This window comes from Euphorbia lathyris, chromosome 1, assembly GCF_963576675.1.
Source record: "Euphorbia lathyris chromosome 1, ddEupLath1.1, whole genome shotgun sequence".
Classification (NCBI taxonomy): domain Eukaryota; kingdom Viridiplantae; phylum Streptophyta; class Magnoliopsida; order Malpighiales; family Euphorbiaceae; genus Euphorbia; species Euphorbia lathyris.
The window spans coordinates 16,496,385-16,511,217 of NC_088910.1; the positions used below are offsets into that span (position 1 = coordinate 16,496,385).

At 38.8% G+C, this 14,833-nt stretch overlaps 1 protein-coding gene across 1 annotated transcript; it reads right to left on the reverse strand.

The window, feature by feature from the left end:
• Positions 1 to 597: 597 nt before the first annotated feature.
• On the reverse strand, positions 598 to 9,654 carry LOC136223016 (1-acyl-sn-glycerol-3-phosphate acyltransferase 3). The gene is made up of 11 exons (XM_066010797.1): positions 9,358 to 9,654; positions 8,144 to 8,266; positions 7,607 to 7,646; positions 7,398 to 7,471; positions 6,917 to 6,976; positions 6,119 to 6,196; positions 5,888 to 6,046; positions 4,803 to 4,928; positions 4,586 to 4,678; positions 2,094 to 2,180; positions 598 to 1,655 (listed from the first exon to the last, which is right to left on the reverse strand). Exons 1-11 carry the CDS (start codon positions 9,436 to 9,438, stop codon positions 1,431 to 1,433), a joined length of 1,146 nt encoding a protein of 381 aa, XP_065866869.1. The 5' UTR covers positions 9,439 to 9,654; the 3' UTR covers positions 598 to 1,430.
• Between the last annotated feature and the right edge of the window lie 5,179 nt (positions 9,655 to 14,833).

A 14,833-nucleotide genomic window follows, 5' to 3' on the forward strand; every position in this document is an offset into this window, starting at 1 on the left:
AGAATGAGGGGCTCAAAAAACATTTTTCCTACCAACTGCTAAATGATTATCAGTGAAATGCATATTTTAATGGTTATACATAATGTTATTGAATTAAGTATTATTTACTTAATGCATATTTCAATAATGTTCACATCAACCTTGGAATTTGGTCATTCGCTGATTTAGGCTTATTAAATCTAAGTCTTATAATACTTTGAATCTCCATCATATAATTCTAATAAACCTAGATATAAAGGTGAATGATCAAATACTACATGGTCATTAAGGTCCATATAATCAAAACCGAGTTTTATAAATACCAATCCAAGATTTACAACGAGGGCAAATGCCCCATTGTAAATCACCCTGGCCACAGTGACGACTCTCCCAACTCTGAAGAGAAATTTACACAAACGATATATAGACCGATATTTTCGAACTAAAAAAAAAAAAAAAATTGTCAAGTAATTTCGTTAGTTTTAAAATTTGTGATAAATTTGACATCACTGGCGAAATTTAGATAGATATTACCGTCTTTGATTCTTAATCCCAAAGAAAAAAAATCTATCTCTTGCTTAATTAACCCAAGTATTTAGTTCTAGTTCCGCAACTGCAAATGTACGTAAATATTAACTCAGGAGACAGCTCAAATGAAAACCAATATATAATACAATCAATACATAGAAGTTTTCAGGCTTCTTACAAGAAATCAATATTAACATGCTTGTAATTAGGCTCAATGCATATCCAGTCCCTCAAAATTGCACTCGAACGCTTAATGATCTCTTAAACTTCGAAAAATGACCTTTTCATTTGAAATGACTTCTTCACCACCTCAACTTGCTTAAACTTCAGTGACTCATAGAGCATACAGTATCGTCACATGAAAATAAGAGCTAATTCATGACGGTTTAAGCAAGTTGAGAGAGTGAAATGATCGTTTTAAAAGTTTAGAAGCGTTAAAAGGGGTCAATTGCATCGATGGTCTAAGTTTCGCATCAGTTTCAAAAAGGTCATTGTACTTCATTTTGTTTCAACAAAGTAATTAAACTTCTATTTTTATTTCAATAAAGTCATTCTGGCCATCTGAGACAGAAAAAATCACTAGAATAATGATGTGACAACTACGTTGAAATGATTAACTCTTGCTTAATACTTAATTCAACTGCTTATAATGTCATATACAGCCAAAAAATGCATTTTGTTTTGTCATGTGGCATACACGTGGTTGCCATGTCGATGTCATGTTATAAGTAAAAGTAAGTTCTTTTCAACGTGGTTATCACGTCACTATTCCAGTGACTTTATTGAAATAAAAAAAGGAAAGTTCAAAGACTTCATTAAAACAAAATGAAATTCGAAACTGACCCCAAAACTTTAGTGACAGTGGATGCAATTTACCTGGCGTTTAAGTGCTAGTTGGGAGCTGAATAGTATGTTTTGTTGGTTTATGTGGGAAGCAAACTTTGCTTGAGTTCAGGAAGTGCAGATAGCTTGCGTGGAGGAGAAGAACGCTCTGACTCGGACGAGTGAATAAGAATTTGCATCAAAATTGTAACCAGAACCAAGAAAGTCACTGAAAATGAGACGATTTCCCATGTTCCGAGGAATGACAGCCATTGGAGTAGCTTAATAACGCCATACACGAGCAAACTTGACCAAGCAATTATTACCTGTTTAAGCAAACAAATTAAAACTAAAACATGGAAGAAAGAAGCAGAACTGAATTTGTACTTCAATTTCAAATCATAATGTTATGGCTTAATGCGATTTTATCGTTTGGCACCCTGAAATTATACTAGACCTATCTATCACACATTGAACCTTTTACCGTCTCACATCCTGAATTGTTAATTTTGAACATCCAATACCCTTATTTGCTGATTTGTTAAACTTCAAATAAAATCCACATTTCAAATTTGAAGTGTGCAAATCAGCAAATAAGGGTGTCATAGGCCTAAAATTGACAAGTTTAGGGTGTCAAACAATAAAAAGTTATAAGTTTAAGTGTGTGATTGGTCCAAATATAAATACCGGGTGTCAAACGGTAAAAAATTACAAATTTACGTGTGTAATTATGTATTAAGCCTATTGTTGTTGCTTCATCTTACAATCAAAGACTTGATGGGTCGACCAATATCTTGATGCTTTCTGTCACTGAATTTGCCCATTGTAATATATTTTTCCAGCATAGCATCCTGTTTGTTTCAACATACAGTTACATTAAGTATATAAACAACTGCTTTCAAATATTTCAAGTGCAGACACAATGCTAATGGTTACTGAAGTTTGAGATCCGTTTTAAAAAGATCATTAAACTTCGTTTTCTTTCAAACAAATATTCATTTAACTTCATATTTAAATTCAATAAAGTCATTCCGGCTAATACGTACACAAAAACTCATGTGACACGAAAGACCGTTGACATATGCCAACTAAGTACCACAATGTAAATGATGAACTTTTACTGATGACATGGTAGCATGTGGCACACCTAAGCCAAAAGAGGAAATTTAAAAATCACATCATTGTACAACATGGTGATTAGTTGGCATATAGTTAACTATTTTTGTGGCACCTTAATATTCCGGTGAGGTTTTGTACAAAAATTGGTCTGACCTCATTGAAATCAAATGTGAAGTTTAGTGATTTTATCAGAGAAAATGAAATTCAAAGACCTTTGTGAAACAGACCCCAAACTTTAATGACCGTCGTCAAATAAAATGGGCAAGACACTTAGTTTGATGTTCACGGCTTACTTTGCTGTTATAATTAATGGAGGGTTCAATGTATCAAATTGGAAGGTCAGAAGTTTATTAAAAAATAAAAATTCCAGAGCCAAAAATTCCTTACCCTTTATTAGATAATATACTTGCATAAAACTATTCTCTTAATTCCGTCCCCCCAACTTGGATTCAAACGCCTAATGACCCCTTAACTTTCAAAACGATCTTTTCGCCCCTTCAACTTGCTTAAAATGCCATGGCTAACTCTTCATTTCCACGTGGCGGCACCGCACACTACTGGTAGTTTAAGCAAGTTGAGATGGCGGTAAGGTCACTTTCCGCAAGTTGAGGTGGCAGAAAGGTCGTTTCAAGGAAGTTATTGTGACATAAAAGTCATTTTGAAAGTTTGGAGGGTCATTACACGTTTGAGTGCAAGTTGGGTTGGGTATATGTGAAGCCCTAAGTTATACAAAAACGGAAACTATAATGGAGATGGACACCAAGAAACGATACAACAACAACAAAGTCTTAGTCCCGAAATGATTCGGGGTCGGCTAACATGAACCATCATATAAAACTGTGAAATCAAGTCGGATCAGCGACACAAATTCTCCACCTCCACTCTGTCCTATCCACTACCATATTTTCCTCAATCCCCAATAAACTCATATCACTCTCGATCACCCTCCTCCAAGTTTGCTTAGGTCTTCCCCTATCCCTCACCACTACATCCCTTTGCCACTCTTCAGTCCTCCTAACCGGCGCATCAAGCGCTCTTCGTTTTACATGGCCAAACCACCTTAGTCGGTTTTCCCTCATTTTATTCTCAATAGATGTAACCCCTACTTTTGTCCTAATTATTTCATTACTCACCCGATCCTTTCTCGTATGAACACACATCCATCTCAACATACGCGTCTCCGCCACCGACATCTTATGGATGTGACAGTGTTTCACTGCCCAACACTCCGTACCATATAACAATGCGGCTCTGATTGCCGTGCGGTAGAATTTTCCCTTCAATCTATTAGGCATGCCGGGGTCACAAAGGAAACCCTTAGCACTCTTCCACTTCGTCCAACCAGATTTAATCCTATGAGCAACATCTCCATCTACTTCTCCATCTGTTTGAATAATATATCCTAAATACCGAAAGCAATCCGATGCCTGAACAACTCTCCCATCTAGGGTGATTGTCCTTGCCTCCCTACTCCTATCGCCGCTAAACTTACACTCCAAATATTATGTCTTACTTCGGCTCAACTTAAAGCCTCTAGATTCTAAAGTTTGTCTCCATAGTTCCAACTTCCTCTCCACGCCTTCTTTCGTCTCATCAACCAACACAATATCATCTGCAAACAACATGCACCATGGTATACCATCTTGAAGTGAACTCGTTAGTTCATCCATAACGACACCAAGAAACGATACAACAACAACAACAACAACAAAGCCTTAGTCCCGAAATGATTCGGGGTCGGCTAACATGAACCATCATATAAAACCGTGAAAATCAAGTCGTGTCAGCGACACAGATTCGCTCCCTCCACGCCGTCCTATCCACTACCATATTTTCCTCAATTCCCAATAAACTCATATCACTCTCGATCACCCTCCTCCAAGTTTGCTTAGGTCTTCCCCTACCCCTCACCACTACATCCCTTTGCCACTCTTCGGTTCTCCTAACCGGCGCATCAAGCGCTCTACGTCTCACATGGCCAAACGTGTAAATAATAAAAAATACAAGGGTAAACGTGATCCGAAACATTTTGTACAAGTTTCCAAGAGTTTCGGTTTCCGAAAAGTTTCCCCAAACATGAAGCGCTTCAAATTGAAAGTTTTCGTGCAACATAGATTAAGCCTAAAACTATTCGTACCTTGGTCACAAATACATCTTTGCACCATTGTGAAATGCCATCAGCAGTTTCAGGGAGTTCCTGCATTGGATGCCGCCTGACTTGCACATTTATCTATAACAGAGCAACAAATAGCAGCATTAATAAAATGATAATAATACCAAGAAAAGGAAAAAAGAAATCTGTGTGCCAAATCCAAATCCAAATGCAATTTGTAATGAAGTAGAGTTGAGCGTACAACAGAAGATTGTCCTCTGAATATTCTGAGCATAGTAGGAGCTGGCTGATATTTGGGAACAGCCAGCGTGCAATCATAAATTGCTGGCACAAATGACCGCATGTTTACTACTGCTGATACAAAACCCTGAAACCAACATCGGAAACTTCATCTGTGAACTGAAAATTTTAGCCTTTAACAACATTATTTCTTCGTTTTGAGACAATGCACACTCAACCATAGATAGAGGTCAAACATGTGTATACAATACTGACAACACGACACAAACCAACATGAATTTCGTGGGTTAGTGTTTTATTTGGTTGACATGAAACTGACTTGCAAATTTTTGAGTTGGGTTATGATTGACCTACTAACTAGAAAATGGCACAAATATTTAAAATTATTGTTATATTTTTTCATGTTTTTACATATCACATTAATAGAAGTAATAAAATTACAATTGTCACCCCCAAACACGACTACGACTACTAGTATCTCCCATATTTTCACATGTCATTTTTAATAGAGATGGTAAAATTATATGTGACTTGTGAACACATTACATGAACCGAACATAATATATGTAGATTAGGGGTTTGTTATATATAATTTGGGTCAAAGTTTTGGATAGGCAGAATTAACCTGCTAATCCAAAAATGACAAAAATATTAAAAATATTACTATATCCTCCTATATTTTTAAATGTCACCATTAACAGAGGTATTAAAGTTACATGTGACCCACGAACACGACATTAACCCAATTGAATTGACATGGCTATGAGACAAAAAAAAATGGATTAGGTCAGGGTTGACTCATGTGACACTAACCCGACAATCAATAAGATACGAACACATCCACTTACAGGAATTGCCACCCCTACTTATAGACAATGTAATCTTCAAGATTTACAAAAGTGACCTTATCTAAAATTTAGATGCCAAACTTCTAAAATTTTCAATTTTAGCAGAAAGATATCAATGAAATGAAAATTGAACTATGAATTGTAGGAACTTTGGAACAAAAAAGGATCGAAAATTAAGACTTCAAAGGATATTTATCAAAAAACCAAAGACATTGTTGTGAAATTTTAAGCTTGTTACCTTGGTTCGAGGGAGCAATACATTTCTAGGAACAGGCAACCCTTTTGAAATAGCAAACTCTTGGGCTGCATGAAGTTTAGCTTCTGTAAAACGAGTTCCTTCGACAAAAAGAGCCAACCAGAAAGGCACAGGAAAATCTGCTAGCCGCTTAAAACCTGACTGCAATGCTGAATCCATAAGTTATATTCAGGAAAACAAATTGCATGTGATACCGGTTGTAATAGATGGTACCTTCAACGTTGTTTCATCCTTAACCCAGCTCCGTTCCAGAAACACGTAATCAGAAAACCACATGGACCAACCCAAGATCTGCATTAGATGACATGACATACTTGCAAATCAACCATAACAATCCAACTAACAACTTCTAACATTACCAATAATATAGAAAAGTGAGATGATTAAACTCGAGTAAGGAATTCCATTTATTCAAAATTTAGAATCACTAAAACATTCAAATTAGATAAACAACAGAACTTTTAGGAGAGAAAGATGAGCAAAAGGGACTAAACAACATTGTGCTCAAGCATTAGGGTATGAACTCCTTTTGCATCAATTTGAGACAGTCAATTGTAATCTTTCAGTTCATAGGGATTGCATGCCAAAGAGGGCTAAATTTGGACTGAGTGAAAAGTTGAACTCTAAACCTGACAAGCAGGAGTCTCAACTCCTTCCCACTCAGCGAATCAAGCACAAAGGTTTATGTACATCCCTGAAAACTTTTCTTTGGCAGTTGATTTAAATTATTGCTGCTTTCAGAGGAAACAACAGCTCTTGAAGTTTAAAGTGACAAATAGTTTTAGCCATTTGATAATGTAGGAAATAGCAATAGTGCAATAATACTATTAAAAGTTATCTGATTGTAGTAAATAAGAGCACAAGGTAATTGGTACGTCTAATACATATACAGCCCCTCCAAGTTGGCCATAAAAGATTCCCCCCGAACTTTGAAGGGGTCATTAGACTTTTTTGGACAAGTTTGGAGGACTAAGGATATGTTAGGCCTAATTGGTAAGATAGAAAACTTACAGGGAGATAAAGTGCTTCTTTCTTCATGACAGCCAGTGAAGTACCAAGACAGCCCGAGCGCTATTATAAGACCAATACTCAATCAGACAAGGAAGAGAGAGCAAAATAGAAAATGGTGCGGTGAAATATGAAATAACTACAATCATGGCTGTGAAAGCACCCATGCATAACTCTATGAAGTATGCAATATACTCACTCTACATCTATGTGTACCTTACTGGAAATATCTATGAAAAATATCACCATGCATACAAAATTTGAGCAAAAAATGACTTCATATCTAAAGAAGCTGAAACTATTCTTCACAAGAACTAGGCACAGATTGCCTGAGCATTGATGTGTAGTTACATTACAACTTGGGCATCTAAGACCTTTAGGTATTGCTACGGAGAGAGCAGATGTAGATTTAGGCTCAGAAAAATGAGCTGATGCAAACAGACTTGCACAAGTTTCATTTATTTAACCATACATAAATTAGCACCTGAGCTAAGACCCATCCGACAAGCCAATCAATATCACTCCTGTGATTGCAGAGGACAAGTGCATGTTCTTTACCTGGAAATTTCACAAATAGAAGACAAGTCTTCAATATGTGATACTAATAGGGGTTGCATTTTCAGAAAAAAATGCAAGAAACGAAAAAAAGAAAAGAACCTCAATTAATAGACCAGTAAACTCCTTCCTGCTTACCCATTAATTGAAAAGTTTCATCATCCGCATACACTTCAATCTGCATTGAGAAGATTATGATACTATTTAGACCACCAAAAGGAGAAATCTTCTACCCAAAAATCAGGAAAACCCGTTTGTATACTACTCGGAACAAAATGCACTTGTCTAAAAAGCACATGGAAATTCATTAACCTGTAATTTCTAATATTGCAAAGCTATCATGGTGGGATAAGAAATTTAGAATTATAGTTATTGCAGGAAAACAGATTTAGACTCCACATGTAAAACCGTGCTACATTAGCACTCATTTTGTAGATCGAGCAATTTCAGACTTCGTTAACGGAAGATTCAATAAAACTCATTTCCCATTAATTTGTTTCTACCTATGCGCCACGAGCTAAGGTATAAACTCATATTGTGAATAATTACTAAACAATACTATCTAGAATGTGAAGTAAAAGAACTAGTATACATTTCATCAAAAAAAAAAAGAACTAGTCTACATATTCATGAATGCAGAAGTGATGAAGACTTGAAGAAAGAGAAGTTAAGCACCTTCAGACCTGCCCACCAATCCACTAGCCATATGAGCTCCAACCATAGCAGTTCTGCAAGTATCTTGTTAGTCCTTCGAAATAAACACTTCGAAAATGGTCGAATAATGATGAAGAGAACTGCCTGCAAAGAGTAAACGAATAATGACTCAAAAAACTGAAAGCAAGCCCTAGCAACTCTAAGGGTCTGTTTGGTTCATTTGTTGTTGGTACATGTTAGCTGATTTTCTTTCCTTCCAAAATAACTATTAATACTTGTTTCTCAATCCTAACCAAATACTTTGTTTAGAGTAAAACAACAAAAAGAAGCTACGAAAAGGAGAACCAAACAAGCATTAAGTCATAAGGTAAAATACACTCATGGCCCTCAACTTTAATGTTACTGACATGATGGCCACAGTCCCTGAACTTGAAAACCCGACATAGAAGTCCCTGAACTTTGATATATACTAACATAAAAGTCCAAATGACCATTGGCAAGTGTAAATACCGGTTGACCACGTGAAAAGTTCATAAATCACACTCTTTGAGGGGCTATAATGTTAGTAACCTCAATATTGAGTGGTCATCATGTTAGTAAAGGACTATGATTTACTGGCATTCACATGGTCAAACAGTATATACATTGGTTAATTATTTTTGCTAGTATATGTCAAAGTTTGGGGACTTTTATTTCCAATTTTGAAATTCAGGGGTCATCATGTTAGTAATACCAATGTTGAGAGGCCATGCGTGCAATTTATCCCTAACTCATAGGATAAAAAGTGTCCAACAAGGCCATTCAATTTGCAGCTGGCTACTGAATGCATCATAAGGAAAACATTATGCATCCCTGCCACTGGATCATGAGTGGCATCAATTCCCTTAATCGGTTTAAACATACATAACAATGTCACACCTCCTAAATTACCAAACTCATCAATTCCAAACCACACTTGACTTGGCAATAAAAACAGATAGATCCTTTAGCCATTTCAAGCAGGTTACAACAATTGATACCGTTTTACCACTGTACACACCTCCTAATCAATAACATAAACTAGAATTGAAAATGTATTTAAATTAGGGTTAACTCGTTATCCTTCCAATTACAATCAATGATTAATAACTCCTGCTATTTGAAATTTCAAAAACAAAATTGGGGGAATTGGAAAAGAAGCTCAGCAAACAAAATGCATAAAATGAAAAAGAAACAAATGCGTAGTAGAAATCAACCTGGATAAGATTCAAAATGAATCCAGAGACCATGAAGAGAATCCCAATAGGTACGATCGCAAATGCAGCTGGGAACGCCATTTTTACTCTGCAAATGCTGCAGAGACTAGAGAGAAGAACGAATTTTCGATTATGAAAAAAAAACTTAACGCTTTGGATTCGGATTTGTTAGTCGCAGAAGAATTAGCGGTTTAATGGGTGACAAATGACAATGAACGAAGAAGGCGGGTATGTGTAGGATGATCATTGATACTAGCTTGCCTGCCGTTAGCATTCCATGGAGTGTCTCCTTTTCATATTTTGTATTTCTATTTGCATTGCATTTATAAATAAAATATAGATCTTATATAACTATAATAAATAAAATACAAATCAATATTAAAAATTAAATTTTTTTTTTTGCAAAATATTAAAAATTAAATTAGAATTTCACGTAGATGATTTTTTTTTTTTTGTAGGAAAGGAAAAGAAAAAAAAACAAAAAACCGCTCAACACGGGATCAGCCTAGGAAAACTGACCCCTACCACATCCTCGAGGATCAAAGAAGAGATGAAGACCGGCGGGGAAGAAAAGGTAGAAAGACCCAACACACTAGAGTGCCCTTCCATCGCAAGACGGTCCGCAACACGGTTCTGCTCCCTATAAATGTGAGCAAACCTAATAGACTCAAAGGAAGAGCCAATCCTTTTAATACCTTTAATAATGTTCAGGTTATTCCGGCAAACAGCGTTGCCCTCAGAAATCATTTTAACCGCTTCTTGGTTATCCGATTCAACAAGAAGCTTCTTCACCCCCAGATCCTTAGCAAGCTTCAAGCCAGAGAAAATCTCCCAAAACTCTGCCGAAAAGGAAGAACCAATACCCAAATTCTGAGAGAAGCCAAAAACCCACCTGCCACCATCGTCTCTAAGGACCCCTCCTGCGGCAATTCTCCCGTCTCTAAGACAAGAACCATCAGTGTTGAGTTTAACCACCCCTTCCCTCGGCCTACACCAGCCTAAAAGATTGACTTCCTTCCTCTGAACATCCCTAGGTAAGGGGTCATCAGCAAAACTCTCAACCAAGGTACTAATCTTCTTAGAGAAGAACTCAAGGACATTAGGCTGAGAAACCACTCCTCCTCCAAAGATCTCCTCGTTCCGCCATTTCCAAATCTGATGGCAAACCACCACAAAAAGAAGAACACCTTGACTCCCAGGCAGAAGAATCCCTTTAATTCCATCAACAAACCAATCATTTTCAGAATGGGCTAAAAAGGAAGGAAACACATCCCTAGGGAGAATGCTCCTCCAAACCTCCTTACTTCTCTCACAATCCCTGAGAGCATGACACAACGTTTCCTCAAAACCTCTGCATCTGCCACAGGCTCCAGAATCCACCAGGTGCCTCCTTTTTCTATCCGAATTAGTAAGCAACCTATTCCTAGCCCCCAGCCACAGGAAACTCCTAATACGGTACGGCACTTTTAAGGCCCAAATCGTCTTCCACACCCTAGGGGACTGAGAATCCAAATCCTGATAGAACGCCTGAAAAGCAGATTTACACGAATATGCTCCATTGTTAGTCAGCGCCCAACAGTAACTATCCTTGTCCTCAATTTGATTACTAATGTGAACACCTCTAATAGTAAGGAGCGATTCCAGACTGAGGTAGGACTCAAATTTATCCCAAATCCATTCACCCTCAGAATCCACCACATCAGCAATCCTCCAGTCTTGAATGTCCACCGGAGGCAAGGAAGTACAAATCTCCAATAAAGGCTTCTTACCTACCCAAATATCCTTCCAAAATCTGATGGACCTTCCATTACCCACATTCCACCCAATCCCAGAACAAAATTCAGCAAAAACAGCACTAATGCCTTTCCAAAGAAAGGAACAATTAGCCACTCTATCCTTAGGCCCCCCCAAACACCTTATCCTTCTGGTATTTCCCGCATAAGAGTTGGACCCACAGAGCTGAAGGAGACTGCCACATCCGCCACAGGAGTTTCATTAATAAGACTTTATTATTATCTTTGGCTTTCCTAATGCCCAGACCCCCTATATCTTTAGGCTGACAAACCTCACTCCAAGGAACAAGATGGATCTTTCTCCCCTCCTCAGCTTCCCCCCACAGGAATCTACGGTTAATTTTATCAAGATCTTTAAGCACATGTTCAGGAAGATGACAAGCCTGCATAATGTGATTGGGAGTCGCACAATTAACAGATTGAATTAACGTGAGACGGCCAGCGAGAGAGAGAGTCCTAGCTTTCCAAGTGGCACACTTCAAATTTGCTTTATCCAAAGTATCTTTAAAATACACCTTAGACACTCTCTCACTGTGGAGGGGAATACCCAGATACTTCCCGAAAGAGTTAGTCAGAGGAATATCCGAGAGATCACTTAACCTTTTACAGACTCTCTGGTTCATATTTTTAGAACACATCATCCTAGATTTATGGACATTAAGCTTCTGACCAGAGGCCGAACAGAAACAATCAAGGATATCCATAATAATACTCAACTGCTCCTCATTACCTTCTAGAAAGATCAGAACATCATCTGTAAAGAATAAGTGAGTAACCTGGGGACAGAAGCTATTGATAGCCACTGGGTGGAAACTCCCATTATCAACAGCATCCTGGATCAGATGCGACAACCTCTCCATTGTAATAACGAAAAGGAAGGGGCTCATTGGGTCCCCTTAACGGATACCCCAGCCCGGAGAGAATTCCTCTGACATATCCCCATTAATCATAACTTGAAAAACAGGAGAAGAGATGCAAACCTTAATTAACCTTCTCCAATTGTCAGGGATCCTCGCTCTCTCCAGACTCTCCATCAGGAAACTCCAGTTGATGCGATCATAGGCTTTCTCCAAGTCCAACTTAAGAGCCACGATGCCTTTTTTTCCCTTCCTGATCTTCATAGTGCGGACCAACTCTTGGGCAATCACCACATTATCCATCATTTGTCTACCAGGCACAAAACTACCCTGATTCTGACAGATGATCTCAGGAAGAATGCAGCGGATTCTATTAGCCACATCACGTAGATGATATTTGATAATTTAAAATCACATAAAATTAATGCATCAATATTAAATTTCATTCAATTAATTTTTTTATATAATTTAGATGATTTTTCGGTTCGAGACCCGTCAGAGCCCCTTTAAATGGATCTTTTCCCAATTAAAGTTTTTTTTTTTACGTACGTTTGAACTCGAACTCGAGATCTAGTTTAAGCATCTTGAAACCATTAACCATTTAAATCAACCTTAATTGGTTTCAATTAATTTTTCATTACTAAAAATTTCAACCTAGATTTTTTCATTACTAAATATTTCAACCTAGAATGCAATTCCTTTGTCCATGAAGACCACGTTGGTTGGTTGGTTGAGATCTAAACTCAGCCGTTAAGAAATTCTCGTCCCTTCATGTTTTTTCTGATGAGGGCATCTTGTCCGCAAACATGAACCCGAATACTAAAAATGAGGCACGAGAGGAACCATGGGAGGAAAGCAAGGGCAACAGCGTTCAACCAAGCACGCGGGGCGTGTCTAAAGGCGCGCGGAGCGTGGAGACCCCTATTTCCGAAGGGAAGCTCAGCGACTCAGCCACGTGGGGCGTCCCAACTAGTACGCGGGTAGCAGTTTCGAGCGAGAATCATCCCAGGAGGTCAAGTACGCGGGGCGTACGCCTAGGACGCCACGCGTAGATCCCAACCAACAGGGCCACCAAGTCCAGGAGCTCAACTACGTGGGGCGTAATCCTGAAGACGCCATGCGTAAATCCCAACCTACGGAGCCACCAAATCTAGGAGCTCAACTACGCGGGGCGTAGTTCCGAAGACGCCACGCGTAAAGGCCATCAACGAGCGCCCCCAAGTTCAGAGACTCAAACACGCGGGGCATAACTCCAGGCACGCGGGGCGTACTACACTGGAGACTGCTTCTCCTCCAAGTTCTCACCATGTAGGGGGACCATTTCTACTCTTGATAATTACCATTTTGCCATCACTCCTTATTTACTAGACTACCATTACTCCCTAACCTTCCCATCTTACCCTTGTTCCCATGCTTTGCTAAGAAACCCTATTCAAGGGTTTTTAGTCTTTATTCACATGTTTAGAGGAAGTATTTAAGCCTCTCTTTTTGTAATGTTGAACAACTTTGATAATATTGAAATTGAAAAGCCTCCATTGGAGCACCAAGGTTCATCCTTGTGGGTTTATTCAACCTTCTAGTTAAGCTAGAGAAGTTTGTAATCTTTGTTGGTTTACGATTAAAACATTCACCCGACTTCAATCTACATCAGTTGGTATCAGAGCCGAGTAGTTTTCCTTCCCGGAGACTTCTTCTCGGAAATGGTTCAACCACGTATCACAAACGAAGCCACCGGATCCATGGAGCAATGAGTAGATGCACTAGATGTCAAGGTGGAGCATCTAACAGAATCTCTAAGGGCGTTGGATGAGAAATATGCCACGAGTACCTGAGATATCCTTCTCGCCATTGAAGGGTTAAAGCTTGAGGGTCGAAACAATCAAGCTCTCCTCACCGGAGAACCTCACCGGCGACATGAGGAGCAAATCCGCCCCAACTTGAACGACAACCAACACCACCCCCTAGAAGAAATCATGCACCACAACCAATGGACCTTCAGGTTCAAGAGGTAAGACGAACTAATCTCGTGAACATTAGAAATGTTGATAGTGATAGCGATGGAGATTTATTTGATGATTTTGAGATGCTTAGGATTGCTAGGAATATGAGGATTAGAATGGATGATGATGTTTTGAATGATAGGCATAGGGATAATATGCATATGAATGATGTTGTTGGTCCTGCGCATGTGCGTGCTGGGAATATGGATATCGTGCATGATAATGTTGTAGGTGGTTATGAGAGGGAGAATGTTGGTTTGAATGACCCGTATGGGGGGTCGAGGTAATGATAGAGGCGGATATAGAGGTGAGCCAAATTTGAGAATGGTCTATGGGGGGAAACTATGAGAGGGATGATGCCTTCAAACTAAAAGTGGATTTGCCGACGTTTGGGGGAGAACTCGACATTGAAGGTTTTCTTGATTGGTTGCTAGAGGTGGAACAGTTCTTTGATTATACGGGAATACTGGAGGACCAAAAAGTCCATTTAGTGGCTTATCGGTTGAAAGGAGGGGCTTCAGTTTGGTGGAATAACATGAAAGAAGGAAGAAGAAGAGGAGGAAGGGAGTCGATTAGATCTTGGCTTAGAATGAAGTCGATGTTAAGGGAGAGATTTCTGCCACCCGACCACGAGCAATACATCTACAGTTCCTATCGGAATTGCTCTCAAGGTGCAAGGAGTGTGCACGAGTACACCTCGGATTTCTTACGGCTTTCGGCAAGGGCTAACTTGTCGGAAACCGAAAGCCAAAAAACTTCAAGGTATCTTGAAGGATTGAGGTACGACATCCAAGACCGGATCGGAACACAAATGGTGATTCGGGTG

What these genes read in the sequence shown, in the direction of transcription:
- LOC136223016 (XM_066010797.1), bottom strand. Translation starts at nt 9,438, where the DNA reads ATGGCGTTCCCAGCTGCATTTGCGATCGTACCTATTGGGATTCTCTTC. An exon ending in TGAAACTTTTCAATTAATGG is followed by an intron (nt 7,472 to 7,606) that starts GTAAGCAGGAAG and finishes TGAAATTTCCAG; the next exon opens with GTAAAGAACATGCACTTGTC. An exon ending in GACCCATCAAGTCTTTGATT is followed by an intron (nt 1,656 to 2,093) that starts GTAAGATGAAGC and finishes TTGCTTAAACAG; the next exon opens with GTAATAATTGCTTGGTCAAG.